At 53.2% G+C, this 26,448-nt stretch overlaps 1 protein-coding gene across 5 annotated transcripts in view; it reads left to right on the top strand.

Annotated features, from left to right (window-relative positions):
- DYSF (dysferlin) overlaps window positions 1-26,448 on the top strand; it is an 88,577-nt gene that overhangs the window by 38,987 nt on the left and 23,142 nt on the right. For 3 of the 5 annotated variants that reach the window (XM_054391702.1, XM_054391701.1, XM_054391698.1), the window contains 11 exons: window positions 1,405-1,506; window positions 2,245-2,406; window positions 2,595-2,760; window positions 3,904-3,977; window positions 12,908-13,006; window positions 13,437-13,565; window positions 14,685-14,840; window positions 17,022-17,113; window positions 19,281-19,451; window positions 19,952-20,094; window positions 24,049-24,188. In XM_054391702.1, coding sequence (XP_054247677.1) covers window positions 1,405-1,506; window positions 2,245-2,406; window positions 2,595-2,760; window positions 3,904-3,977; window positions 12,908-13,006; window positions 13,437-13,565; window positions 14,685-14,840; window positions 17,022-17,113; window positions 19,281-19,451; window positions 19,952-20,094; window positions 24,049-24,188 — 1,434 coding nt within the window. Of the gene's footprint in view, window positions 1-1,404; window positions 1,507-2,244; window positions 2,407-2,594; window positions 2,761-3,903; window positions 3,978-7,248; window positions 7,312-12,907; window positions 13,007-13,436; window positions 13,566-14,684; window positions 14,841-17,021; window positions 17,114-19,280; window positions 19,452-19,951; window positions 20,095-24,048; window positions 24,189-26,448 lie in introns of all 5 variants that reach the window. The other 2 variants (XM_054391700.1, XM_054391699.1) reach the window with 1 other exon arrangement.

Genomic DNA, 26,448 nt, shown 5'->3' with positions numbered 1-26,448 from the left:
CATCACACTTCCTTCTACTGCCTTTCTGTTTGGTGCACAGGGGCCAGCCTGAGTCTCTTCTTGGTTCAGTTCATGCTTAAAGCCCTTTGATGTGCTCCAAGTGCTATGGGTCACAAACAAAAGCTCTTCAAGGGCCATTCAGGCTGTTCCTCTACCCCAAGGAAGGACCAGCTCATGTTGATGGTCCAGTGTCTAAGCAGCTTGAAATTAAGGCTGTAGGCAAGCAGGTGGGTTACTAGAAGTGCTGAGCACCCAAGCAATGCTCTGCACTTCTCCTTCAGCCCTCACCTCCTACTCAACCTTCCATCTCCTTGCTAGCACTAACGTTCAGCCCTCACCTCCTGGTCAACCTTCCCCCTCCCTGCTACCACTAACCATTTCTGCCATCAGCTGGGCCATGGGAGAGAACTGCCTGCCCCCAAATCCCCCATTTGTGGTGGAAACCTCTGCCCCTAAAGGGAGCTACTGAGGGTCTTCAGCTCATGAGCAGCTTGGTTCAGCAGCCACCACCAACTGCCAATGAAAATTGAAGCTTAGAGTCCCATCTACTTAACGTGCCACCATGGGGAATCCCTCTATAGATGCACATGGCCATCAGCCTGAACCAATCCTAGAACTGAAATCCATCTCTATGCTCCCTTTAATGCAAGACCATCCCAGTCTGAGAGAATTCCAGGCTCCAAAACTGCCTCCGACCACCCTTGGTTGAGGGTGGCATTTTTGGAGGTTTTGCTTCTCCTCCCTGCCCTTTTTGGTGAGGCTGAACTGCAAGATGCAGGTCAAGAAGAACTCCAACTCTGGGAGGGCTCAGAGCCTGTCCCCCAGGGGTGGCTGGGGATGTTTGGCTCCTTTGCTCAGCTCCTCAAATTTTGGGTCCCTCAGCCACTGCTCCAGATTAGGTCTCAACATCTCACTTTGTCCAGCTGCATTTCATTCATTAACCCTTTGCTGCTGCTTTGTCTCCTCTCCTCATCCCTAGTCATAACTCTCTCCCCATGGTCCTGGTGTGGGGTGGATGTGGTTTCATCTCCTCCTCCCTTAAAAGAGGCAGAAGCTTGATGGAGGGCAGACCCCTCTTAGTTATCACAGAATGGTTTGGAAGGGACCTTAAAGGTCATCTAGCTCCAACCCTGCTGCCACTGACAGGGACACCTTCTGCTAGATCCACTAGTTCCCTTGGGAAGGCTGAGGGATCTTTTCCAGGGTCACATTAGAGACGGATAAGCAGTTTGCAAGTCCCTTCATCCCTCCCAGCTCTCATCTCCTGCTGTCTCCTTCTGGGAGAAGATGTTTTGCAGGGAGAAGGAGACTCTGGGAGGGATGCAGTGAGGAGGAGAAGGTGATGGGGTTGGTGTCCTGTTGTGGCATGAGCTGATGTGTCCCTGGCACCTCTTGTCCCCACAGTCTGCTGACTCTGACCTGCCATACCCCCCGCCCCAGCGGGAGGCCAACATTTACATGGTCCCTCAGGGCATCAAACCCGTCCTGCAGCGCACAGCCATCGAGGTGAGTGGTTACCCTCACAGGGGAGCCCCCAGATGGGTGTCCCTAATGGGGAGATGACCCCCAGGAACGACCTCCAAGCCAGGCTGTGTGGGTACTGAGTCCCACCAGTGCTGGGAGCTGGTTCTGCTCGTGGGTTGTCTGTCCAAGAGTGTTACCCTGCTGGGAGCAGGAGTCTGAGCAAGCAGGAAAGCTCTAGGGCAGAGCACAGCCCTGGAGCACTCTTGCTTTGCAGAAAGTCAGTCTGCCTCAGGTGGGGGTGGTGTTTGCTCCAGACAGAGATGCTGCAGTGACAGATAAGCAGCTGTGGGCCTCGTGTGTTGGTGCATACAGAGAAACACTTGCTGTGTGACCTGGCTTCTCCTAGCACCACCTGTCCTACATGGTTGCTGTATCTCCCCTTGTGTCAGAGCTGAAATTCCCCCCCACTGACACCCCAACAAGCTGCCCCGACTGCAGACTGCAGAGTTTGTTTTGAGTAATAGTTCTTAAACATTTCTATCTATCCAATGGAAGTGTTTAGAGCAGTCATTATTTTGCTTTCTTATACCCAATAGTGACTTATTTACACTCTTTCACTTTCTCTGCTTGAACTTTGCAAAGAAAAATTAAAAAGACAGTTTCAAACCATCACACCCCTTCATGGTGGGCCAGCCATCAGGTCACTAAGAAGCTCAGTGAGAGACCTGGAGGCAGACCTTTAGCTCAGTCTTTGCTGTCTGTTCCCCTGTTACCCTTCAGACCCTGGCCTGGGGGCTGAGGAACCTCAAGAGCTACCAGCTGGCCAGTGTCACCTCTCCCAGCCTGCTGGTGGAATGTGGAGGCCAATTTGTGCAGTCCTGTGTCATCAAGAACGTCAAGAAGAACCCCAACTTCGATGTCTGTGTGCTCTACATGGAAGTGGTGAGAACCTGCTCCCCACCCTGCCGGGATGGGGTCCTAGCAGAGCTGCTTGAGCAGGACCTCTGCAGGTCCCATTACAAGAAGGCTTCCTAGGCGAAGCGAGTTCTGTGCTGCTCCCTTGGGGGAGGTGCAGAGCAGTTGTCCTGCCTGGCCTGCAGAGTTACATGGTGCCTCCCCTCCCCCCCCAGCGTCTGCCCAAGGAAAGCCTCTACAGCCCCCCCCTCACCATCAAGATCATCGACAACAGACCCTTTGGCCGCAGGCCTGTGGTGGGGCAGTGCACCGTCCGCGCCCTGCAGGGCTTCTACTGTGACCCCTACCGAGAGGAGAAGGATGGACCCCAAGAGCAGCCAGGTACGGGCTGCCACCAGCACCATGGAGTCCCAGCACGGACTGGGGAGGGGTTGGAAGGGATCTCTGGAGGTCCCAGGAGGGGCAGCTTGTCCAGGATCACAATGTCCAGGTGGGTTTGGAATCTCTCCACAGAAGGAGACTCCACAACCCCTCTGGGCAGCCTGCTCCAGGGCTCCAGCACCCTCACACCAAAGAAGTTTCTCCTCGTGTTTGTTCTCTTTGCACAGCTGAAGCTCAGGGGTGGTTTTAAATGATGGGATCTAAACAGTATCCATCACACAAGTGCTTGCAGGCTGCAGCACTGCAGCCCCTTTCCTCTTCTCCTTTCCTTTTCTCCTCCTGTTCAGATGGAACCTCCTGGGTCCCAGTTTGTGCCCATTGCCCCTTGTCCTGTTCCTGGGCACCATTGTAAAGACTCTGTCCCTATCCTCTTGCCCAGCATTGCTCAGATCCCCTCTGGAGCTCCTCTTCTCCAGGCTCTCAGCCCCAGGGCTCTCAGCCTTTCCCCCTCATGGTGATGCTCCAGGCCTCTCAGCAGCTTCGTAGCCTCTGCTGGACTCTCTCCAGTAGTTCCTTATCTCTCTTTAAATGGGGAGCCCAGACCTGGACCCAGTACTGCAGATGTGGCCTCACAAGGGCAGAGTAAAGGGGGAAGGAGAACCTGCTTTGACCTGCTGGCCACACTCCTCTTAATGCACCCCAGGACACCACTGACCTTCTTGGCCACAAGGGCACATTTCTGGCCCATGGTGAGCTTGTCCACCAGCACTCCCAGGTCCTTCTTCACAGAGCTGCTTTCCAGCAGGTCAATCCCTCCCCTGCAGTGCTGGCTGCACACCCATGTCCTTCTCCCAGGCGGAGCTGTGAGTCACTGTATGGTTGCTTTGATCTCTCCCCATCTGGAAATCTGATAGGAAAAGCCCAGGAGGTTCCAGGGAGGAGTTGAGGTTGGTTGGTGAGATGGGCTGCCCCTTGGCCAAGCTGCTCAAGCTCATGGGCATGAGCTTTGGTTGCTGTGAAGGCTCTGGGCAAGGGTGAGGTCACTGTTGGAGATTGATTCCAAGGGCATCTTGGGGTTGATTCCAAGGGTCTTTGGGGCTTCTAACAGTCTCCTGATCACATTCCTGCTTGCTCTGATTGCAGATGATGTGAGCCTCACACCCAGGGATGATGTCCTCATTGACATTGATGACAAAGAGCCTCTCATTCCTCTCCAGGTATGGAAAAATCTTGGTGGTGGGAAGACTGCATGGTATGGGGGAGCTTGTGTGGGTACAGGGCTGGAAGAGAGAGCAAATGTGAGGCCTTCTCTGGCTGGAACCTTCCTTTGGCAGCTTCCACCTCTGTTTTCAGCCCCTCTCCTCCACCACAACCAACAACCACAACCTCTTCCTTCTCCCCTGGGTTTAACCTGAGCTGTCAGGTTTGCTTTTCTGGGGCAGAGACAACAGCCTCCATGCTGGGCCCTTGCCTTTGGTGTCTCCTCCTCAAACCCATGGTTTGGTTTGAGGCTGAAGAAGGTTTTCAGCCATCCCCTCAGTGCTCTGCTCTGTGGGATGCTCTCTTGAAAATGACAGAGCCCCAAAGAGCTGACAGCCTTGAGGAGTCTTGCCCCAGTGCTGGAGAGGGTGGACTGCTGCTGGCACGTGGGACACTTTGCCCAAGGCCACACTAGAAGTGAAGGTTCCATGAGGTCTCTTCTGACCTCATGGCCAGGTCTCCTTTCCCCAGGTTTGCTCTGATGCTTTGCTGCTTCCAAACCTGCTCTCTGCTTTCAGCAGCTCCAGTGACTCTGCAGAAGGTCGTGGTGGGGATGGTGGTTGCAGCACAGCCCCCAGTGGTGGGATCTGGCCATGCCTGAGCAGGGAAGCAGGGAGGTGTTTCTGCCATTGCAGAAAGCAAACTTCTCTGTGCTTGAGTTTGATGGCTCTCAGCTGGATCAGGCTGGGCATGCCCCTGGGGTTGCTGTTTCCCCTTCCTGAAGCACAGCTGGAAGGTGCCTGGCCACCCTGGTGACACTGGTCCTGCTGCAGCTCCACGTTTCTATAGCCCTGGGGCTCAGAGCCCCACACAACCTGGAATGGTTCCAGGGCTAGGGCATCTCCCACCTCTTTAAAGAGCAGGTCTGTGGCAATGAGTGATGGAGGTGAAGGTAAAAAAGAGGCACCTCTGACCTAGTTGAAACGTGGTCCCTGCACCTTGGGTTGCCAAGGGAGGTGAGGTCTTGCTCTTGTTTGGCTTTCCTTTAGCCCAAACAAATGACACCATGCATTTCCTGAGGATATATTTGTTTTCCAAATGGCCAGCAAAGGTCAGAAAAATATTTCCCCTAGCAGTGTCCCCAGACCTGAAGGCAGAGCCTTCATCCCCTAGAACAGGCATGGGCAGCAGAAGGGATGCGCTCCGGAGGCTGCTCTGGGTGGAGCACCTCAGCTCTTCCCAAGGTCAGTCAGGCTCTGAGGCTCTCCCAGACCTTGCAGAGGCTTTGTGGTGATGTCACCAAACGCTCTCCCATCAGGCTTGTGGGGACACAGCTGCTGTTGTGCAGGTGGGCACGGCAGGGGCTGCCCCAGGGGCTGCAGAGGTCATGGAATCATCGAATGGTTTGGGTTGGAAGGGACCTTCAAAGGTGATAAAGTTCAACCTCCCTGCAGTCAGCAACTAGATCAGGATATTCAGAGTCCCTTCCAGCCTGACCTGGAAGGTTTCCAGGGACAGGGCATCTATGCCTCTCTGGGCAGCCTGGGCCAGGGTCTCACCACCCTCACAATAAAGAACTTCTTCCCTCCCCCCAGTCTAAATCTCCCTCTTTCTGTTCCAAACCATCACTCCTTGTCCTGTCACAGCAGGCCCTGCTAAAAATCTGTCCCCACCTTTCTGGTCAGCTCCTTTAAGCACTGAAAAGCCACCAGAAGGTCTCCTTGGAGCCTTCTCTTCTTCTGTTTGAGCAACTCCAACGGTCTAAAGCAGCAACAAACTCAGGGAACAGTTTCAGTGGGAGGTGGAGGGACAAGGAGGGGTAGAGGGACATGGCAACACCAAAGCACTCTGCTGGACTGGTTTCAAAGTGGAAGAATTGGACATTTCTTCAGTGAGAGCACCATTTCACATAGAGAACACCCTGCCTTGATTGGATCATTCAGTTTCACCCCAGGTTGAGCCTTCTCTGTTTGTTTGTTTGTCTTTCACTTTTGCCCTTTGTTTAGGGAGTGGAGGAGGAGGGAATGGTGTTAATGGAAAGCCAAACCCAAATTTCCACCATCTCCCTCCCTACCCTCTGTATCTTGGCCCTGGATGCTGTTCCTCCCATGCCTACCCTCTCCTGGACATGGCTTGGGATGACTTTTCCTTAGGTGGTCTGACACCCCAAAGTCATCAGAGTCCCTCCCCCCTGCTCTGCTCCCCTCTTGGGCCAGGGTTGGAGTGTGAAGGAGGAGTCTGTAGAGGCCATCCCACCCCTTCTCCCTGGGAAAGGGGATAAATCCCAGGCCAGGAGCCCATGCCCAGGGCTCTTCCCATGGTGACCTTGGAAGCAGGAGCTGGGATTGTTCCTGCCCGTGCATGTGTGCTTGGGTGTGTTTCATTGTGTGGCTCCAAAGCCTTTCTCCCTCTTTGCCAAGCCTGGCTTTGGTCCCTCCCCTGATGAGTGACTGGAACAAAGGATCACTTTGTTGTCCTCATCTGAAACAGAGAAAACAAACAGATGCAAAACTCCTCTGCTGTGAGGTTGTTGATTGTGTTGTCCACCTCGGCCAAGGGGGGTGAGAAGTTCAGCCTGAGGTCTGTTTCAAACAAATCCATGTGCACATGAAGTGGAAACATCATAGCACCACTTGAGAGGCTTTCCTCTTGTCCTCTTGTTTATTACTTGGGAGAAGAGAGCAACCCCCACCAGGCTCCAGCCTCCTTTCATGGACTTGTAGAGAGCCAGAAGGTCTCCCCTCAGCCTCTTTTCTCCAGGCTGAACAACCCCAGTTCCCTCAGCTGCTCCTCACTGGATTTGTGCTCTAGGTCCTTCAGCAGCTTTGTTGCCCTTCTCTGGGCATGCTCCAGCACCTCGAGGCCCCAAACCTGAACCCAGGATTTGAGGTGCAGCCTCACCAGCACCCAGTGCAGGGGGACAATCCCTGCCCTGGCCCTGCTGGCCACACTCTTGCTATCCAAGCCAAGATACTGTCAGATGTCTTTGCTCACTTCAAGGAGTTGGACTAGACAACCTTTCAAGCTCTCTTCCAACCCAAACCTTTCTCTAGCTCCATGATTCTCTGCAGCCATTCAACCCCAACCCCGCTGGCTGAGGAGCAATAGAACCACAACCCCTGCAGGCACGCCAGGGGTGCCTTGCCCAGGAGACACCAACCTCAGAAGGCAGTGGAGGGTGGGGGAGAGGCAGCACTTTTGGGGTTCATTCGTTGTTTTCCTCTGCTCTGCTGTAAGTTGGCCATGGTTCCCCTAAGCCCATTGCTAACCACTCCTTTTGATTTGTAGCTTGCAGAGGGTCTGACCAGCTCAGCATTAATTAACACGCCAGCTTCTTGGGCCCAGTCTCATGTATGTATGGCTTCCTTTCTAACTTCCTTGCTTGATTAATGGTTTTAATGAGTGGTGTCTGTGCAAACTGCTGTATTCCAAGATTTGCAGAAGCTGAGGCTTTGGGGAAGCTTCCCTTGGTGTCCCAGTAGAAGGGAATTTCGTCCTGCCCCAGGTCTGCCTGCGGTTCCCCAGCTCTTTGCCTTTCATGTCAAAGAAAGTGAGGTTGGTCTGGGGAGGAGGGATGAGAAAGGTTCATCCCTCATGTGGAGCCAGCAGGTTTGAAGCAGACCTGTCCCTTTGCAGAGGCCCTCCAACGTGAATCATAGGATGGTTTGGGTTGGAAGGGACCTCTAAAGGTCATCCAGTCCAACCCCCTGTGCAGTCAGCAGGGACATCCTCAACCAGATCAGGTTGCACAGAACCCTGTTCAGCCTCACCTTGAACATCTCCAGGGATGGGACATGGTTCATGCCTGTGCAGCTTCTCCACTGCCAGTTGTGAAATGGTCTGGCAAGATCTCCTCTCCATCAGCCTTCAGCTTCTAGCAGACATCAGGCAGTTCACGAGTGTCTCCCAGAGGAGAGGAGCTCACCAGGAGCCCTCAGACACCTCTGAACTACAAACCTGCAGTGCAGAAGCCTTCTCTGCCCCTCAAGGAGCACCAGGAGCTGCTTTCCATGCAGTTCTTCCCAGCCTTCTGCTGGCTTTGGTTGTAAGGAACACAAATAAGCCATCAAATGACAAGTTAGCAAAGCTGATCCTGGCCAAAGCCGAGGAGTCACAATCTGTAAACCATTTGGAGTAATTGGTTATTTGCTGTGTTTGCTGGTTCCAGAGCAGGGCACATATTTTACAGCTGATCCTGTTACTGTGAGCTGGAAGAGCTCTGGGTGTTGGATCCCTCCCGCTGGCGACGGTCGCCAAGCCGCCTTGCCCCCGGCAGCGTTCCTGCTGCCTTCTGTCCTCCTGGTGTTTCATAGAGCGCAACCATGGAGTGGTTTGGGTTGGAAGAGATGTTCAGAGGTCATCTTGAGCAGCACCCCTCCCTGCCCTGCAGTCAGCAAGCTCATTGCTCTCACACCAGCCAGGGCATGGTGCGCAGCAAGCAGATGGGGGACCCTGAAGGAACTTTTCCCTTCCATTCCATAAGGATCATTGAATGGTTTGGGGTGGGAAGGGACCTTTAAGGGTCATCTAGTCCAACAACCCAGCAGTCAGCAGGGACATTTTCAATGAGATCAGGTTGCTCAGCACCCTGTTGAACCTGATCTGGAATGGCTCCAGGGATGAGCCGTCAACCCTCACTCTGGGCAACCTGGGCCAGTGTTTCACCTCCTTCCTTGTACAAAATCTCTTCTTCGTGCACACTTGGGAGACAGCCCATGACCCTGCCATGGCTGAGGGGTGAAATCCCTCCTGGACCAACCTGGCTTTCCACCAGCTGTGTGACAGAGGAAAAGTGGAGACCAGAAGGTGTGTGAGTGGCTGCCTTTGGGACGTGGCTATGTCCGAGACTGAATGCTAGGCAGAGCAGCAGAGGGATTGAGGATGTGGTTGGGAAGCCCCAAGGAGTGGAGCTGTGGTGTTTAAAGGCATTTTTGTGTTCCCCAGCTGTCTGCAGTGGCCTCTCTGCTGGAGTTTCCTGTGCCCACAGGAGGACAGGGCTGGGCTGGGTTGGTTTAGCTGGGTAGGGATCTGAGCTGACCTGCCTGGCGTTGACACTGGAGCAGATGAGGATGCTAAGGTTGGAGTGAGGTGGGGATCAGTCTCTTCTCCCAAGGAAGAAGTGATTGGATGAGAGAAAACAGCCTCAAGTTGCACCAGGGGAGGCTTAGGTTGGACATGAGGAACAATTTCTTCACCAAATGGGTTGTCAAGCCCTGGAAGAGGCTGCCCAGGGCAGTGGTGGAGTCTCCTTCCCTGGAGGGGTTTCAAAGCTGTGTAGCTGTGGTGCTGAGGGCCATGGTTTGGTGGTGCCCTGGCAGTGCTGGGTTAGCTGTTGGGCTCCATGCTTGTAAAGGTCTCTTCCAAGCAAAGCAATTCTGTGCTCCTCTGATCTTCTAGCAGCCCCCTCTCCAAGGATGAGATGCAGGGTGTCATCTGCAACAGCCTGCTAACGAGCAGCTGGGGCAGCTGCATCTGTAAATGTCCAGGCTGTTTCCAGGGGGATCTGCTCAGCCCAGCTGTGGAGCTTTCAGACAGCAGGAAATCTGCCTCCCAGATGGGAGGTGTGAGTAGGGTCTGAGACTCAGGCTGAGCTTCTTTAGAGGCAGGATTTGTTAGGGCTGTAATTACCTGCTTTCCCCTGAGGGAAGAGCTGGCTCATCACTAGGAGAGCAAGCAGAAGTGGTAAGACTTCAGTTGTCTTATGCCTGCTCTTCCCTCTGGGCTTTGCTGTCTGGATGTGCCTCAGTTTCCCCTACAAGAGAGATAATGGTGCCGAGGGCCACGTTTCTCCAGAAGCCATTCTGTCTGTTGCAGGGTAACTCCTCAGGCTTCCACACCCCCTGTGGTTCCACCAGGGCCATTTCATCACATTTCATGAAAATTCAGTTGCGCTGGATGAGCTCAGAGTCCTGCTACCCTCACCTTGGAGTGCATCCAATGGGATAGTCTTGCAGGAACCCTGGACAGTAGGGAGAAAATTGCCCTGGCTCAGGCTTCCTGGGAAAAAGGAGGTGAAACCCAGTGATTCACAAAATCCAGCATGGGTTGTGTTGGAAGGGGTCTTGGGATCATCCAGTCCAACCCCTGTGCAGTCAGCAGGGGCATCCCCAACTACAGCAGGGTGCTCAGAGCGCCAAACAACCTGGGATAGGGCATCTGCCTCCTCTCTGGGCATCTGCCTCCTCTCTGGGCATCTACCTCCTCTCTGGGCATCTGCCTCCTCTCTGGGCATCTGCCTCCTCTCTGGGCATCTACCTCCTCTCTGGGCTACCTGAGCCGGGGTCTCAGCACCCTCACTGTGAACCATTTCTCCCTTCTCTCCAGCCTAAATCTCCCTCTTCTAGTTTCAAACCATCACCCCTTGTCCTGTCACCACAGGCCCTGCTCAACATTCTGTCCCCAGCTTTCTCATCAGCCCTTTAAGCACTGAAAGGCCACCAGAAGGTCTCCCTGGAGCCTTCTCTTCCCCAAGCTGAACAACCCCAGCTCTCTCAGCAGAGGGCTTCCAGCCCTCGGATCATTGCTGTGACCTCCTCTGGCCCCACTCAACTACCCACAAGTGGTGCTAAGCCTTAGGTGTGTGTCCCATTGCAGCCCTATGGCTCCATGCAGACAGTGGAGAGGACACTTGAGGTCCCTCAGCCATCTGTGCTGGTGCTCAGGGCACAGACCCCACCTCCAAGGAGCCTCCTCTGCCATATCCAAGATCACAGCATCATACCAGATTGGGAAGGACCTCCAGGATCATCTGGTCCAACCTTACTTGGGAAAGTAATGAGAGATAAAGCCCTGGAGGTGATTTGGGCTGTTTCCTGCTTTCTAGATGAAGTCCTTGAGTACAGTCACTTGGTGCTGGAGCCCTTGGTGCTGGAGCCCTTGTTGCTGGAGCCTTTGCTTTCCCTGGGCTTTCCCATTTGCACACAACTGGATCCATGTCCTCCACTATTAACATTCCAGTTGCTCCCTTTGACTCCTTTTTTTTTTTTTTTTAACTATTATTCCCTTTCCCCCCCCCACCCCCTTTTTATTTTTGGGTAACATCAGTAAAAAATCAGCAAAAAAAAAAAAAAAACAACCCCAACCCTCTAACCAACCTTTTTTTGTTTTGGTTTTGTGTCTTGGGGCTGCAGAAGATACCATGGGTAAGTCATCAGATTAGCTGAAGTGCTTTCTTTGTAACTTAGTACCTGTGGAATGTTGTAATAAAGCCACCATGGCCAGAGTGTAGCTTTGGAGACAATAAAGTAAGGGAAGTGATGAAAGGCAAAGGTTTCACTTTAATTTTTCAGCAAAAGAAAATAAAAAAGGGGAAGGAAAAAAAAAAAAGGGAAGGCAGCAGAGACCTCAGAGTTAATTTCTGTAATATTGCTCTTAAAAACAATGTCTCTCCAAGACAGCAATTCCAAGCCTGCACTCTTGGCTTCAAGTACAAATCCACTAAAGCCCTCTTATGATTCCTCCATGAGGTCAGTGTGAAGGAATTGGGGGGGGGACTTCTAAAATAAGACATCTTAATTTGTTCAGGAATGTGCCCTGAGTCGTGGTCAGAGCTCCTTGCTCTTTGCTTGCAGAAGCTGCAGGAAGGGTGCTGGTACAAAGCTGAGGTGTCTGCTGCAGCTGGCAGCTGCCTTTCTCCTTGGGACAGCAGCCTCAGGAGCTGGAATGCAGCTTGCTTGAAGGCAAATGCTCCTCCATGGCCTTGTGGGGCTGAGGTTGTGTGAGGTTTGCCTGTTGCTTGTGTGGTGTCACAGACCTCAGCCTGCTGGGGGCTTGCAAGGGACCTCTTGGGGGTCAGCTACCCTGCTCTTCTCCAGGTGAACCAGCCCCAGAGCTCTCAGCTTTTCCTCCTTAGAGAGATGCTCCAGGCCCCTCAGCATCTTCAAGCCTCTCTTCAGTAGTTCCCTGTCTCTCTCCATCAAGGAGAAGAGAGCTTCCTGAAGGGATTTGGCTGTTGCTTGTGTGGTGTCACAGACCCTCAGCCTGCTGAGGGCTTGGAAGGGACCTCTGGGGCTCATCCACTCTGCTTTTCTCCAGGTGAACCAGCCCCAGGTCTCTCAGCTTTTCCTCCTTAGAGAGATGCTCCAGGCACCTCAGCATCTTCAAGCCTCTCTTCAGTAGTTCCCTGTCTCTCTCCTGTTCTCTCCCTGTTCTTCCTGAGGGAGGTGCAGCCCCTTAGGACTACCTCATTGGTGTCAATGTATGCATTTGATGCATTTAGCTGTCTGCCCATGTGCTTTGATTGGGTGGGAAGTTTGGATGGTTCCAGGACACAACCCAGAAAGACAATCCCCATCCTAGAACCCCCAGTGCCTTCCAGACAAAGCCTAAAGCAAGGGCTGACTTCAACACCAGCCCTCACGTTCTCCCTGAATTTCAGGCTGTCAGGACCATGTTGGCACAAAAGTTGTATCATCTCCTGTGTGGTCCTTCACTGAGGTCCTCAGAATTCCACCACCTAAATGGCCAAAGTCTGCCCCTTTGGCCCCAAAATGCTGCAAAGCTTTTCTTGTGAGCTCTACCTCACCCTGTCATGGAGAATCACTGCCAAGCCCAGCCCATGGTGTTGCTGTGGCTGCAACAGCTGGATTTGGGCTGGAAGCATCCCAAAAGCACCTTGAAACCAGGGGTGAGGAGATGCAGGTTGGGGTCATGATGGCTTCATCACTTCTTCAGGCCATAGACCTCAAAGCCATGGGGTGAGGAGATGCAGGTTGGGTTCGTGATGGCTTCATCACTTCTTCAGGCCATAGACCTCAAAGCCATGGGGTGAGGAGCTGCAGATTGGGGTCGTGATGGCTTCATTGCCTCTGCAGGACAGAGACCCACCAAGGCCAGGGGTTGGTGCACAGGGCAGAAGGTCACCTCTAGCCATTATTGGAGATGCTGCTGTTGTTGATTGCTGGGGTTTGCTCGTGGAAGTTCCTGATTTTGGTTTCTCTTGCCACAGGAGGAAGAATTCATTGACTGGTGGAGCAAATTCTATGCTTCCATAGGAGAGAGGGAAAAATGTGGCTGCTATTTGGAGAAAGGCTTTGACACCTTGAAGGTAAGTGGCCTTGGTTCTGGCTTGTTGGACCTGCACTTGCCAAGGGTTTTTTCCATAAGCTTTGATAGTTTTTTAACACGGGAGCCCAAACAGGACTGAAATGGAGAAGACCTTGCCTGGTCTTAAAGAAGAAGGTCTCTTTGGTGATGAAAAGCACTCTGCAAGACCTTGGCTTGGTCTGTGACATCCCTGATGTGCTGTTTTTTATTGCAGGGTTGCCAAAGGTCTGTTCTTACTTATTGTAGGGTTGCCAAAGGTCTGTTCTTCATCACTGCCAAGGGTCCCAGGTCCCAGGACTCTGTCCCTGTGCGTGGCGTTTCCCCAGGACCGAGGAGCTTGGGTCAAGTCTTGACCCAGATTGGTAGAGTCACACTGCTGGTTCACCTGTGCCTGGGAGCAGCCCCTGCCCTCGTTCTCCATCTCTCCCCAGGTCTATGAGACAGAGCTGGAGAACGTGGAGGACTTTGAGTGCCTCTCTGACTTCTGCCACACCTTCAAGCTGTACCGCGGGCGGTCGCAGGACTCGAACGACGACCCCTCGGTGGTAGGGGAGTTCAAGGTGTGGTGGTCTCTCCCTGCCTGTACCTAGGAACACAAGGCTGCTGGCTGGAAGGTCTGGCTGCTGGGTGGGATGGTGCCAACTGACTGTTTTTGGTTAGGACTTCAGACAAGCAGAGCACTGGGTCCAGTTGGAGCAACCTGCTGGTGCAGGTCTGGCTGTTGTATTCCCAGCAGCAAGTTCCCTGTGTGCTTCAAACCAAGTTTAGGCTGCCAGCATCCTGGAGCAAAAACCCATCTGAAACCAATGCTGGATGTAAGCAGTGGAGCATCTTCTTCCTCTGGGGTGGGAGCATGTGTGAGCACAGTGCAGAGAAGTGATCAATCCTTTGCTCTTTTTGCCCTTTAGTAGCCTATTTGCAAGAGAAGAGGTCCCTGCAGCAAAAGTCTCACCTGAGCCTTTGGGGGAGGTTGGGCTAATTCATGTTGGCAACAAGGCTCCCTGCATAGGAGCTCTTTGAGAGCTTGAAGGCTAAACCAAGGGTGAAGAAGAGGAGGTAAAGGACAACCAGGCAGAGGTGTAGCAGAGTTTGCATTGATGTTCAAGCAAGGGATCACAGGATGCTGGAGTTTGGAAGGGACCTCTGGGGATCATCTGATACAGCTGCTCACCACCCTGCTCCTGGCTCCCTTGAGTTGAGATGCTGGCAGGACATGATCTGGTCTAGTAGACAGAGTCAGGATCTGGACTCTGTCGCCATCACTGTAGTAGGTGTAGATGCCCCATCCCTGGAAACATTCAGATTGGACAGGATTCTGAGCAGCCTTCTGAGTTGAAGGTGCAGGAGAGTTGGACTAGGTGACCTTTAAAAGTCCCTTCCAACCCAGACCATTCTGTTCAGACTGGACTTTATGATCAGTTTCTTCCCTGAAAGTATTGTCATAGCCTGGAGCAGGCTGCCCTGGACAGTGGTGGCCTCCCCCTCCCTGGAGGGATTTAAAAGCCATGGAGCTGTGGTGCTGAGGGCCATGGTTTAGGGGTGACCTGGCAGTGCTGGGTTGATGGTTGATGATCGTAAAGGTCTTTCCCAACCCAGATGATTCTGTGACCCTATGCAGCCATCCAGGCTGCTGCTGCAAGCCCCATCTGCAGGTGGCTGAACTTGTCTGTCCTTCCCAGGGCTCCTTCAAAATCTACCCTCTGCCAGACGACCCTCGAGCCCCAGTTCCTCCTCGCCAGTTCCACCAGCTGCCAGCCAGGGGACCCCAGGAGTGTCTCGTCCGCGTCTACATCGTCCGCGCCTTCCACCTCCAGCCCAAGGACACCAACGGGAAGGTATCCTGCTGGGGAAAGCTCTGCTGGACCTCACTGCTGCCTCAGGGGGTGGGCTCCTGTAGCAGAGGATCTGAGGACTGGAGCTGCTCCCCTTAGGAGCTCAGGCTGAGGGAGTTGGGGTTGTTCAGTCTGGAGAAGAGAAGGCTCCCAGGAGGACTTCCAGTTCTGAAGGAGGCTACAGGAAAGCTGGGGAGGGACTTTTTAGGGTGTCAGGGAGTGAGAGGACTGGGGAGGATGGGTCCAAGCTAGGGGAGAGGAGATTTAGATGAGTTTGAGATTTAGAGGAGATTTAGGGGAGATTGAGATGAGAGATTTAGATGCTATTGAAGTGACAGCAGACCCCACTCCTCAGGACCACAGCAGAGATGAAAGCCTTGAGCAGCATTTGGCCTCGGGCAGAAGCCCATCTCTGGGGCTTATTTTGGAGCAAGAGGATGGGGGTTATGTGCTGGAAGGTGTCCAGAGAAGGGCCACAAGGATGAGCAGAGGGCTGGAGCACCTCTGCTGTGGAGACAGACTGAGAGAGTTGGGGTTGTGCAGTCTGGAGAAGAGAAGGCTCTGAAGAGACCTTCTTGTGGCCTCCCAGGACCTGAAGGGGGCTACAGGAAAGCTGGAGAGGGACTTTGCAGTAATAGGACTGAGAGGAATGGATCCAAGCTAGAGGAGGGGAGATTTAGATTAGGTGTTAGGAAGAAATTCTTCCCCATGAGGGTGGTGAGACACTGGCACAGGTTGCCCAGGGAGGTGGTGGAAGCCTCATCCCTGGAGGTTTTTGCAGCCAGGTTGGATGTGGCTGTGAGCAACCTGCTCTAGTGTGAGGTGTCCCTGCCCATGGCAGGGGCTTGGAACTGGATAATCCCTGAGGTCCCTTCCAACCCTGACAGTTCTGTGATTCTATGAATTTATGCATATGGCTCAACCTTTAGAAACGATGGTGACAGCAGAAAGGATCTGCCTCTTCCTTCTGCCTCCATGGCAACATCTGGGAATCCCAGGAGCCAAGTCTTCCTCCATCCTGAGAGATTTTTCTCTAGGCCTGGGTAAAAGAGAGAAATGAGGTTTGGTTTGGGGTTTTCTTTTTCTTTTTTTTTTTTTTTTGGTATGTTGGTGCCAAAGGAAACAAAACGCTGCTTTTCACATGACTGCTTCTTGCAAAGCTTTGCCAAAAGGAAAAGTTGAGTGCAAGAAGAAAATTGCCTTGGTTTGAAAAGAAAAAAATGCTCATTTTTGGTTCAGTTTGCACAAAAAAAAAACCTCAGGGAAAAAAAAAATCCTTTGTTCCACTGGAAAATGGGGGGGAAAACTTAGAAAGATCAATTTTGACATGAAGAAAAAAAAAAAAAACAACAACCCTGGGTTTTATTCTGCCCAGTTTTCTGAAAATGCACTTGGAATGAAAGTTTGCAATGCCTTAGAAATCTCCCAGGAGAAACTCCTGGAGATCAAGAAGGAGCAGGAAAAAAATTGCCTATTTTTAAACACTGAACTCCAAAACCAATCCAAGCTTGCCCTACTGTCCTTCTCCCAATGCTGTGATGGGTCCTGAAGTCCACCCCAGTCGTGGGGAGGCAAAAGGAAAGGCCTGAATGCCCAGCAGGACCCTCCTCCCACTGCAAAGCTTCCCCCAGCTCTGCTTTTCCATCCTTCACTTCTTGAAGACATCAGCAAGGCAAGGGGAAGTGATGAGGAGCTTGGCCTGGGTGTTTTATCCAGTAACATACCTGGCTAATATCCCAGAATCCCAGCATGCTGGGGGTTGGAAGGGACCTTTGTAATCATCCAGTCCAACCCCTGCCAAAGCAGGGCACCCACAGCAGCTTGCCCAGGATCACAATGCCCAGGTGGGTTTGGAATCTCTCCAGAGGAGGAGGCTCCACAACCTCTCTGGGCAGCCTGAGACAGGGCTCAGCACCCTCACACCAAAGATGTTTCTCTTCATGGAAGTTCAGATGGAACCTGCTGGGTTCCACTTTGTGCCCATTGCCCCTTGTCCTGTCCCTGGGCACCACTGAGAAGAGTCTGTCCAACCTCTTGCCCCCTGCCCTTTAGCTGTTGCTGAGCATTGCTCAGATCCCCTCTCAGGATCTGACCAACATGCCCAGTGCCAAACTGGAGAATTATTCCTTCACCATCAAGACTGCTGTGTGATGACTCTGCCTTGCCTTTGTTTTCCTGCTTCAGTGTGATCCCTATGTGAAGATTTCAGTAGGAAAGAAATCCATAAATGACCAAGAGAATTACCTGCCCTGCACGCTGGAGCCTGTCTTTGGGAAGTAAGTTTGGGTTCACTCTGGAGTCCCTGGGAGTTTTTATGTCACATTGAGGGAGTGGAGCTGGGCCAGCCAGAGCTTCCTCTTCCATCCTACATTCAAGGCTGATGAACTTGAGTAACAGCAGGGTGCCCAGGACCACAGTGGGTTTGGAATCTCTCCAGAGAAGGAGACTCCACAACCTCTCTGGGCAGCCTGTTCCAAGGCTCCAACACCCTCACAGCAAAGAATTTTCTCCTGGTGTTCAGGTGGAACCTCCTGGATTCCAGTTTGTGCCAGTTGCTGCCACAGAGCTACTTTGCAGCAGCTCCAGCCCTCACCTGTCCTGGTGCAGGAGTTGTTCCTCCCCAGGTGCACCACCCTGCTTGAACTTCATGAGGTTCCCCTCCACCCAACCCTGCAGCTGCCCAACTCTCCCTGCCTGGCAGCACAGCCTGGCTGGATGTCAGCCACTCCTCCCAGTCCTGCCCCAGCAGCACACTGGCTGAGGGCACCCTGGCTGAGGGCACACTGCATGCCTTCACCCAGGCTGTTGGCTGACAGTGTGCATCAGGGCAGGCAGAGGGAGGTGGCAGCTCTGCCTTTCTGATGCTGATGCAAAGCTGCTGCTCCCTGTGCAGCGTGATGCAGCCCTAGCCTCTGGTGGGCCAGGGCCTCCTGCCCTGCTGCAGAGCCACAGCCAGCCCCTGTGGAGCTCTCCTAGGCTGAGCAAGCCCTTCATTGGCAGGTCTGGCTGCTGGCCAGAGGCCGTCTAGACAGCTTGCTGCACCTCCCACCTGGTCTTTAAAGCAAGATGTAAACCCCAGGTCCTGGCTGCTGCTGGCTATTAAAGCTCCCCCTGCTCAGGAGCTTTCCCTGGGCGCTGGCTGCCAGCCAGCCTCAGCTAATTACTTTCTGCTGACCCCAGTTCCTCCTCTGCTCTTAATTGGTGGCATAATCACTCACTTCCCCTCCTTAAAAGCTGCTGCAGGATGGGTGCTGGCTGTGGCAGTGGGGGTGATGTTTCTCCCCAGTCTTGCCTACCTTGCAGCAGCAGGTGGAGGGGTTCCTGCTGGGGCTGGGTCAGATGTGAACTGTTCTGCTCAGCCACTCCTGACCACCTTCCACATCACCAACATCCCCCCAGGAGCACTGCCTCAGCCTGGATCAGGGTGTGCTGTGTTTTGGAAGGGTCTTGGTGCTTTATCACAGAGTCACAGAAACATGGAGCTGTTTTAATTGGAAAAGATCTTTGAGTCCCACCCTTAACCCAGCACTGCCAGGTCACCACTAAGCCAGAGGCCTCAGCACCACATCAACATGGTTTTTCAACCCTCTCCAGGGATATGGACTCCCCCACTGCCCTGGGCAGCCTGGTCCAGGCCTTGACAACTCTTTTTGGGGAGAAATTGTTTCTCATATCCAACCTAAACCTCCCCTGGCTCCTCACATCCAACCTCAACCTCTTTTGCTGTTGTCCTATCTCTTGTTCCTTGGGAGAAGAGACCAACCCCCAGCTGGCTCCAGCCTCCTTTCAGGGTAGAGAGCCAGAAGGTCTCCTCTGAGCTGCACAGTCCCAGTTTCCTAGGCTGCTCTTCAGAAGACTTACTCTCCAGGTCCTTCACCAGCTGTGTTGCTCTCCTTTGGACACCCTCCAGCACCTCATTGTTACCTTATCTGAGGGCAGGGAGGAAGGTTTGCTCTTGCTTTATTTAATGCCAGTGTGTGGAGTGTGCTGTAGTGATGGCAGAGGAGACAGAACATTTGCTTAGGACTGGGAGAAGAGGACAAAGGAGCTTTGAGAGTCAGTCTGTGGCCAGAGGCAGGCTTGCCTGCTGTTTGGGACATTTGCTCTTGGGGCTCAGGGAGCAGATGGGCTTCCAAAGCTATCATTTCTTCCCTCAAATTCCATGTCCATGATGATTCCTGACTCTCACCTGCTGCTCTTTCCCCCTGGATAGTGCAGTGACTGCTGTCATCTCCAATTGGAAGGTGGAGAAGCCAAGCAGGGGCAAAGTTTGCTCGAGGATAAGTCACCCAGGCAAAGCAGGCTGATAGTCCTGGACCCGTGTGACAATGATGCGCAGAGTGCTGCCCTGGCTGGCACTGGTGGGCTGGGGGGCATGCCCTGTGTGGCTCTCAGCAGCATGGATCTCCATCTCATGGGTATTTCTTGGCTGCTGTCATGCAGGATGTTTGAGCTGAGCTGCACCCTGCCCCTGGAGAAGGACCTGAAGATCACTCTCTATGACTATGACCTCCTGTCAAAGGATGAGAAGATTGGGGAGACCATCATAGACCTGGAGAACCGCTTCCTGTCCAAGTATGGGGCACGCTGTGGCCTCCCCCAGACCTACTGCATGTAGGTACCTCTGTGGCCTTGGCCAGGGACTCTCTCTCTCTACTGCATGTAGGTACTTCTCTCTGTCAGGTCTCTGCAGTGCTGAGCTGGCCACGGGGACCAGGGCGATGTCCACCATGCCAGGGGCACCTGAGCAGTGCTGTACTTCACTGCAGAGATAGTTGAGTCAGATTCACACCACAGAAGCCCCACATCTGAGGAACCTGCCTGAGCCCTGCCTTTCCTCCAGAAGCATGAAATGCTTCAGACAACAGAAATGTGCTTGGGGAGATCCTCTTAGGTCCCTGGTGCCTCTTGGGCACACCTCCCATGCACAGGGCCAGGTGCAGGGTGACGTGATGGGGCCAGGGGACCCACCAGTGAACACAGTCTCTGAGCCAGCTGCACCTTCACCAGACCAGCCCTCTTTGGGGTAGCACTGCTGCTGCTGCCCCTTCCTAAGGCTGGAAGATGTCTTCTCCCATGCCAAGCTTGCTGATTCTCCTCCTGTTTGGTTGCAGCTCGGGACCCAACCAGTGGCGAGACCAACTCCGTCCGTCGCAGCTGCTCCACCTCTTCTCCCTGCAGCACAACTACAAGGCTCCCATCTACAAGCCTGACAGGATCACCTTCAGGGAGCAGGAGTACATCCTTTCTGAACTGGGTAAGGACCTGGAGATGCTGTGGGGTTGCAAATGTGTGCTGGGTTGAAAATTCCACCCGCCCCCCCAAAACCCTGCCCCACCATTAAATTTGCCAGACCAGCTCAGTTGGAAGCAAATGAAAGCTGGGTTTACAAGCAAACCCACAATCTCCAGTGGAATGCAATGGGTATGTACAAAATATACAGGAGTCACAATATTTACAGGGATTTACAATTAATAAACAGCACAAGGACCCCCCTGGACAAAGACCAGGGGAGCTGCAATAGCTTCTCCCTTCCCTGCATCCTCCCCTACCCCACCCCTGTGCAAAACAGGCAAGAGACAGAAGCAGAGAATTTAATACCAGTGAAAACAATGCAGCCAAGGTCAAGCAGAAGCACACAGTTAGTATCTCCCAGCCTGAGGAAGTGAGAAGAGAAGAGAGATTGTTTCAGGAACCAAATCTTCTGGTAGCTCTCTCTCCAATGGGATTAGTTAGAATTATCTTTATGTTCCTTTTTACACCCAAGCATGATTTGTTTACATTTTACTACTTTCCATTCAAGATCTGTGAAACGTTTTCAAGGCACAGCCTGAAGCTACCACAAAATGCCTCTCCTCTATCCAGAGCAAAGGATGGAGTTGGAGGTCATGAGGTTATCCCAGTGCAGGGGTTATCATGGAGGTCAGGGCTGAGCAATGGCCCTGCCCTCACCCTCTTCCCCTTGCTGTCCAGTTTGGCTCTGCTCCTTTCCCAATCTTGGCTCTGCCCCAAAGGCTGCAGATCACAGCTGGAGCTGCACCAAACACCAGACCTGCAATCCAGCCACCCTGACTTTGGCCCTGAGTGCTTGGTTTGCTCACAGCAAAGCAAGTCCATCACAGCCAGAGAGGCTCCAGCTTGCTGCTGGGGCTGGAGGAGCAGTTGTGCATCTCTGCATTTCAGGGCTGGAGTCACTAGATGGAGACAGTCTCATGCAGACAGTGCCCAGCCTGTCCCACCACAGCTCCTGCTTCAGAGCTCTGCTCCTGAGGGAAGTGCAGAGTCAGCCTCTGCCAGCAAGGGGAAAACATCACCGAGTGTTGCAGAGGCACAAAAAGCCACCAGCACTGACACCTGCAGTGTCCTGGACATCAGCTCCTGACTGGCATCCTTGGGGGCAGAAGTTTGCCTTTTAGGGAAGACTCTAAAGCATGGAAGGGAGGTTTCATAGAATGGTTTGGGTTAGAAGGGAGCTTTTAAAGGTCATCTAGACCAATCCCTCTCTAATGAGCAGGTTGCTCAGAGTTCTGTCCAAGTTGACTTGGAATGTTTCCAGGAATGGGGCATCTACCACCTCTCTGTGAGGGTGTTTCACCACCTTCAGTGTAAAACCTCCATGGTTTGGCCCAGGGAGGAGGTGAAACTCCACTGTACATGGCTGAGGAGATGCAGTTTATCTTCATGAGGGCCACTACAGTATTGCAGAGCTGTCAAAGAGGACTTGGTCTGCAGAGACATGAGGCTAAAGGCAATGGACAGAAACTGGAACCCAGGGGGTTCCATCTGAGCTGGAGGGGAAAAAAAAAAGCTTTGGTGTGAGGGTGCTGGAGCCCTGGAGCAGGCTGCCCAGAGAGGTTGTAGAGTCTCCTTTTGTGGAGAGATTCCAGACCCACCTGGACCTTGTGATCCTGGGCAGCCTGCTCTGGGTGACCCTGCTTGAGCAGGGAGTTGGACTGGATGATCTCCAAAGGTCCCTTCCAGCCCGTACCCAGCTGGGATTCAGCAGTTCTGTGAAGGCACAACCCAGGGCTGATCCCTCTCCCTGCTCCTGGGGATCAAAGCACAATCCATGGCTGTCCCCTGAGGAGGAGGAGGAGTGGGGAAGCAGCAGCTCCTTTGCTGCCTCTCGTTACGTGAAAGGTTTCCAGCCAGGGCTGGAAAGGTGTTAAACCAAGCAGGGTCTTCCCCCCTTCTCCCAGCCCCTGCCTTTCACCTTCCTCTGCTTTAATGGCAATCAGTTCAAAAACCAGAACAAAGTCTGATGCTTGACCTCCAGGAGATCTGGAAACCAGCTGTGCTCGCAGAGCAGCAGCAGATCTGAACCTGGCTGCCTAAAGTGAAGCTATTAAACAGGAGGGCTGGGCTTTTACAAGCTCTGCACCCCCACCATTATCCATAGCCACACAGTTGTTGTGTGCTGAGAGGGGGTTTGCTTCTTCCTCTGCACACACACACACTCACACACACACACACTCACACCAGGTTTCCACTGCCCATCTGGCTGAAGTTAAGCACTTCAAGCTCTTGCCAAGGAAGGAGCTGGGATATATCACCTGAAAGCTGCAGAGCCACAAGGGTATTTCTGGAGAGCATTTCATTTCAGAGCTCCTCCAAGGTGCATGGCCTTCAAATGCTGTGCTTGAAAGGCAGCATCTCAGGGGTGATGTCCTCCACCAGCCCTAACTTGGCATGTGGGATCATAGAATCCCAGAATCCCAGCGTGGTGGGGGTTGGAAGGGACCTTTGTATCATCCAGTTCTTGCAAGGGCACCCACAGCAGCTTGCCCATCCTACATTCAAGGCTGATGAACTTGAGTAACAGCAGGGTGCCCACAATGTCCAGTAGGGTTTGGAATCTCTCCAGAGAAGGAGACTCCACAACCCCTCTGGGCAGCCTGCTCCAGGGCTCCAGCACCCTCACACCAAAGAAGTTTCTCCTCGTGTTTGTTCTCTTTGCACAGCTGAAGCTCAGGGGTGGTTTTAAATGATGGGATCTAAACAGTATCCATCACACAAGTGCTTGCAGGCTGCAGCACTGCAGCCCCTTTCCTCTTCTCTCCCTGAAGACCTTTAATCTCCTTGGATAAATCTCTGCTGGGGATGGGAATGGCAGCAGAAGGGCAGCATGGGCTAGAAGCCTGCTGATGACCCTGAAGCCCCAACTCCTGTGATTTTAGGAGGCCTGAACTTTGACCAGGACCAAAGCCTGGACTCTTTTTTTTTTTTTTTTTTTTTTTTCCCTGTGTGCTTTAATGTGGTCCTTGCAATGCTTCACTCATTGTGATTTGAGGTGGGGGGCTTGCAAGAGAGTCCCTGCAGGTCCCTGTCCCATTGCACAGTGGCTGTCCCACTGCTCATGGGTTGTCCTGTGCCCAGGCAGTTTGGTGATGATGGTGATGGCTTTGATGCTCCTTCTGCTCCCTCCTGGCTGCAGCAAGGGCTGGTGGGCTCCTGCTTGCTTCACAGGATCAGAGGATGTTAGGGGTTGGAAGGGACCTCTGAGGATCATCAAGTCCAAATCCCCTGCCAGAGCAGGACCCTAGAATCCAGCACAGGTTGCACAGGAACACATCCAGATGGGTCTTGAAAGTCTCCAGAGAAGGAGACTCCACAACCTCTCTGGGCAGCCTGTTCCAGTGCTCTGTGACCCTCTCAGTGAAGAAGTTCCTCCTCATGTTGAGGTGGAACCTCCTGTGCTGGAGTTTATATCCATTGCCTCTTGTCCTATCACAGGGTGCAACTGAGCAGAGCCTGTCCTCTCCCTCTTGACCCCCAGCCCTCAGATATTTATAAACATTTATTAGATCCCCTCTCAGGCTTCTCCTCTCCTGACTAACCAGCCCCAGGGCTCTCAGCCTCTACTCATAGGGCAGTGCTCCAGTCCCTTCAGCATCCTCATAGCCTTCCATTGGACTCGGTCCAGCAGATCCCTGTCCCTCTTGAACTGGGGAGCCCAGAGCTGGATGCAATATTCCAGGTGAGGTCTCAGCAGGGTAGAGTAGAGGGGGAGGAGAACCTCCCTGGCTCTGCTGCACACACTCCTCTGAACGCCCCCCAGGATCCCATTGGCCCTCTTGGCCACCAGGGCACATTGCTGACCCACGGCTAACTTGTTACCCACCAGCACTGCCAGGCTTCTGTGGCATGGCCAGAAGGGTGCAGCCATGGTGACTGCCTGGTGTAACACTGCTCTTTGTCTGCTCTCTGGCAGAGGACAGCAAACCCTTCAACCCCCACCTGGGGCCGGCGGAGGAGCGCCTCGCCCTGCACGCCCTGCGCAGGCAGGGGCTGGTGCCGGAGCACGTGGAGACCAGACGCCTCTACAGCCCTCTGCAGCCAGAGATTGAGCAGGTGAGGAGGGGGAGGGGGAGGGGGGGCCAGGACAAGACCAAAAGCAGCATCTCCTTGTGGTGCAGTGCTACCCAGGATCCTTGCTCCAGGAGATGTTAGGCTTTTCCCAGGCAGGGGACTCAGCTGGTGGAACTGGCTGTAAAACGCAGGCTGGAGCTCAGCTCCGTGGCTGCCATCCTCAAGGAGCTTGGGGACATTGATTCCAGCCTCCTGTGCTTATTTCCATTGGGTCACAGACTGCCTTGGATTGGAAGGGATCTTTAAAGGTCATCTAATCCAATTCCCCTGCAGTCAGCAACTAGAGCAGGTTGCTCAGAGCCCCAACCAACCTGACCTGGAATGGTTCCAGGGATGGGGCAAATCCCACCTCCCTGGGCAACCGGGTTTGGAATCTCTCCAGAGGAGGAGGCTCCACAACCTCTCTGGGCAGCCTGAGACAGGGCTCAGCACTCTCACACCAAAGATGTTTCTCTTCATGGAAGTTCAGATGGAACCTCCTGGGTTCCACCTTGTGCCCATTGTCCCTTGTCCTGTCCCTGGGCACCACTGGAAAGAGTCTGGTCCCATTCTCTTGCCCCCTGCCCTTTAGCTGTTGCTGAGCATTGCTCAGATCCCCTCTGGGGCTGCTTTTTTCCAGGCTCAACAGCCCCAGGGCTCTCAGCCTTCCCTCCTCACAGAGCTGCTCCAGGCCCTTTAGCATCTTCATAGCCTCTGTTGTACTCTCTCCAGTAGTTCCCTGTCTCTCTTGATCTGGGGAGCCCAGACCTGGACCCAGTACCCCAGAAGTGGCCTCATGTGCATGTGTGCTTTATTTGGACCAAAAAGTGGTGCTTCCTGAAGAACAAAATGATTAATGGCCATCTGCCATACATGTTCCACTTGCATTATGAAGGCAGTTTCAAGCTGGTGTAGAAGTGCACAGCCACTGAGCTGCAGGATTCCAGCTGTTTCCCATCACTGGTTCATTTTTAACCACACCACCTCTCAAGTGGTGGAAGAGGAGAGTTGTCTGCAGATGTAAACTCACTGACAACTGCTCTGACATCTTCTCGTGGTAATTCACCCCAGGAAACTGATGATTAGAGGCAGGAGGTGGCTGCTCTCTCTTGGGCTGTGCTGTTCTTACAGGCACAGGTGTCATGGTCTGGTTGGATCAACCATGGAGAGTGGGAAAGTTGCTTCTGCCATGCCATGGCATTGTGGATGGGCTGAGCAATCAGTACCTCCTAACCAAGAGTAGCCATGGGAGTGATGCTGGGTGCAGGGGGTCCACCTGTGTGACCCAAGACTTGTTGCATTCATGGCTCTGACCTGCTCCCAAGCCTCAGATCAGGCTGGCTCTGGTGGGAGCTGAACACCAGGTTGGGCTTTTCAAGTTCTCTGCTGAAATGGAAGATTTTCTTGCCAAAAAGCAAGCAAACCACAAACCCCTCTGTGATGAGCTACTTCTCAAAGGATGGGTTGTTGTTTGGTTGGGGTTTTTTTGACTTTCAGCTCTTGGGACTGCACAATAAAATGTTTTATTGGCACCCACTGGTGGTTTACAGCAAAAGAGACCACCTAAAACCACCCCCAGCCTGAGATTTCAGCTTTGTTTCTGCTGCTCTCTCCCTGGAAGGATGTCGTGAAAGGAGAAATGGATTTGTGGAATCACAGAGTCATTTTGGCTGGAAGGGGTCTTTAGGATCATCAAGTCCTGCTGGTGGCACAGCACTGCCAGGTCACCACATGGCCCTCAGCACCACATCTACACAGATTTTAAACCCCTCCAGGGATGGAGACTCCACCACTACCCTGGGCAGCTTGAGCCAGGCCTTGACAACCCTTTTGGGGAAGAAATTGTTCCTCATGTCCAACCTAAATCTCCCCTGGCACAACCTGAGGATGTTTCCTCTTGTCTTGTCTTTTGTTACTTCAGAGAAGAGACCAACCCCCATCTGGCTCCAACCTTTCTAGTTGGAGAGAGCCAGAAGGTCTCCCCTCAGCCTCCTTTTCTCCAGGCTGAACACCCCCAGCTCCCTCAGCTGCTCCTCACAAGATTTGTGCTCTAGACCCTTCCCCAGCTTCGTTGCCCTTCCCTGGACCCACTCCAGCACCTCAATGTGCTTCCAGCACTGTGTGATTCCCCTCTCCTCGTCCCATCCTGCACTCCCATGGCCAGAAGCCCTTAAACCAGCTGTGTTTCTGGTGACAGAAGGTAACTCCATGGAAAAGAAGTGAGCTGCTTCCCCTGCAGCACCTCCCATGGACCTGGGCTTCA

This window comes from Indicator indicator, chromosome 23 (assembly GCF_027791375.1).
Source record: "Indicator indicator isolate 239-I01 chromosome 23, UM_Iind_1.1, whole genome shotgun sequence".
NCBI classification, from domain to species: domain Eukaryota; kingdom Metazoa; phylum Chordata; class Aves; order Piciformes; family Indicatoridae; genus Indicator; species Indicator indicator.
Note: the sequence above shows the minus strand (reverse complement) of the source record. Positions and strands in the feature narration are given on the sequence as shown.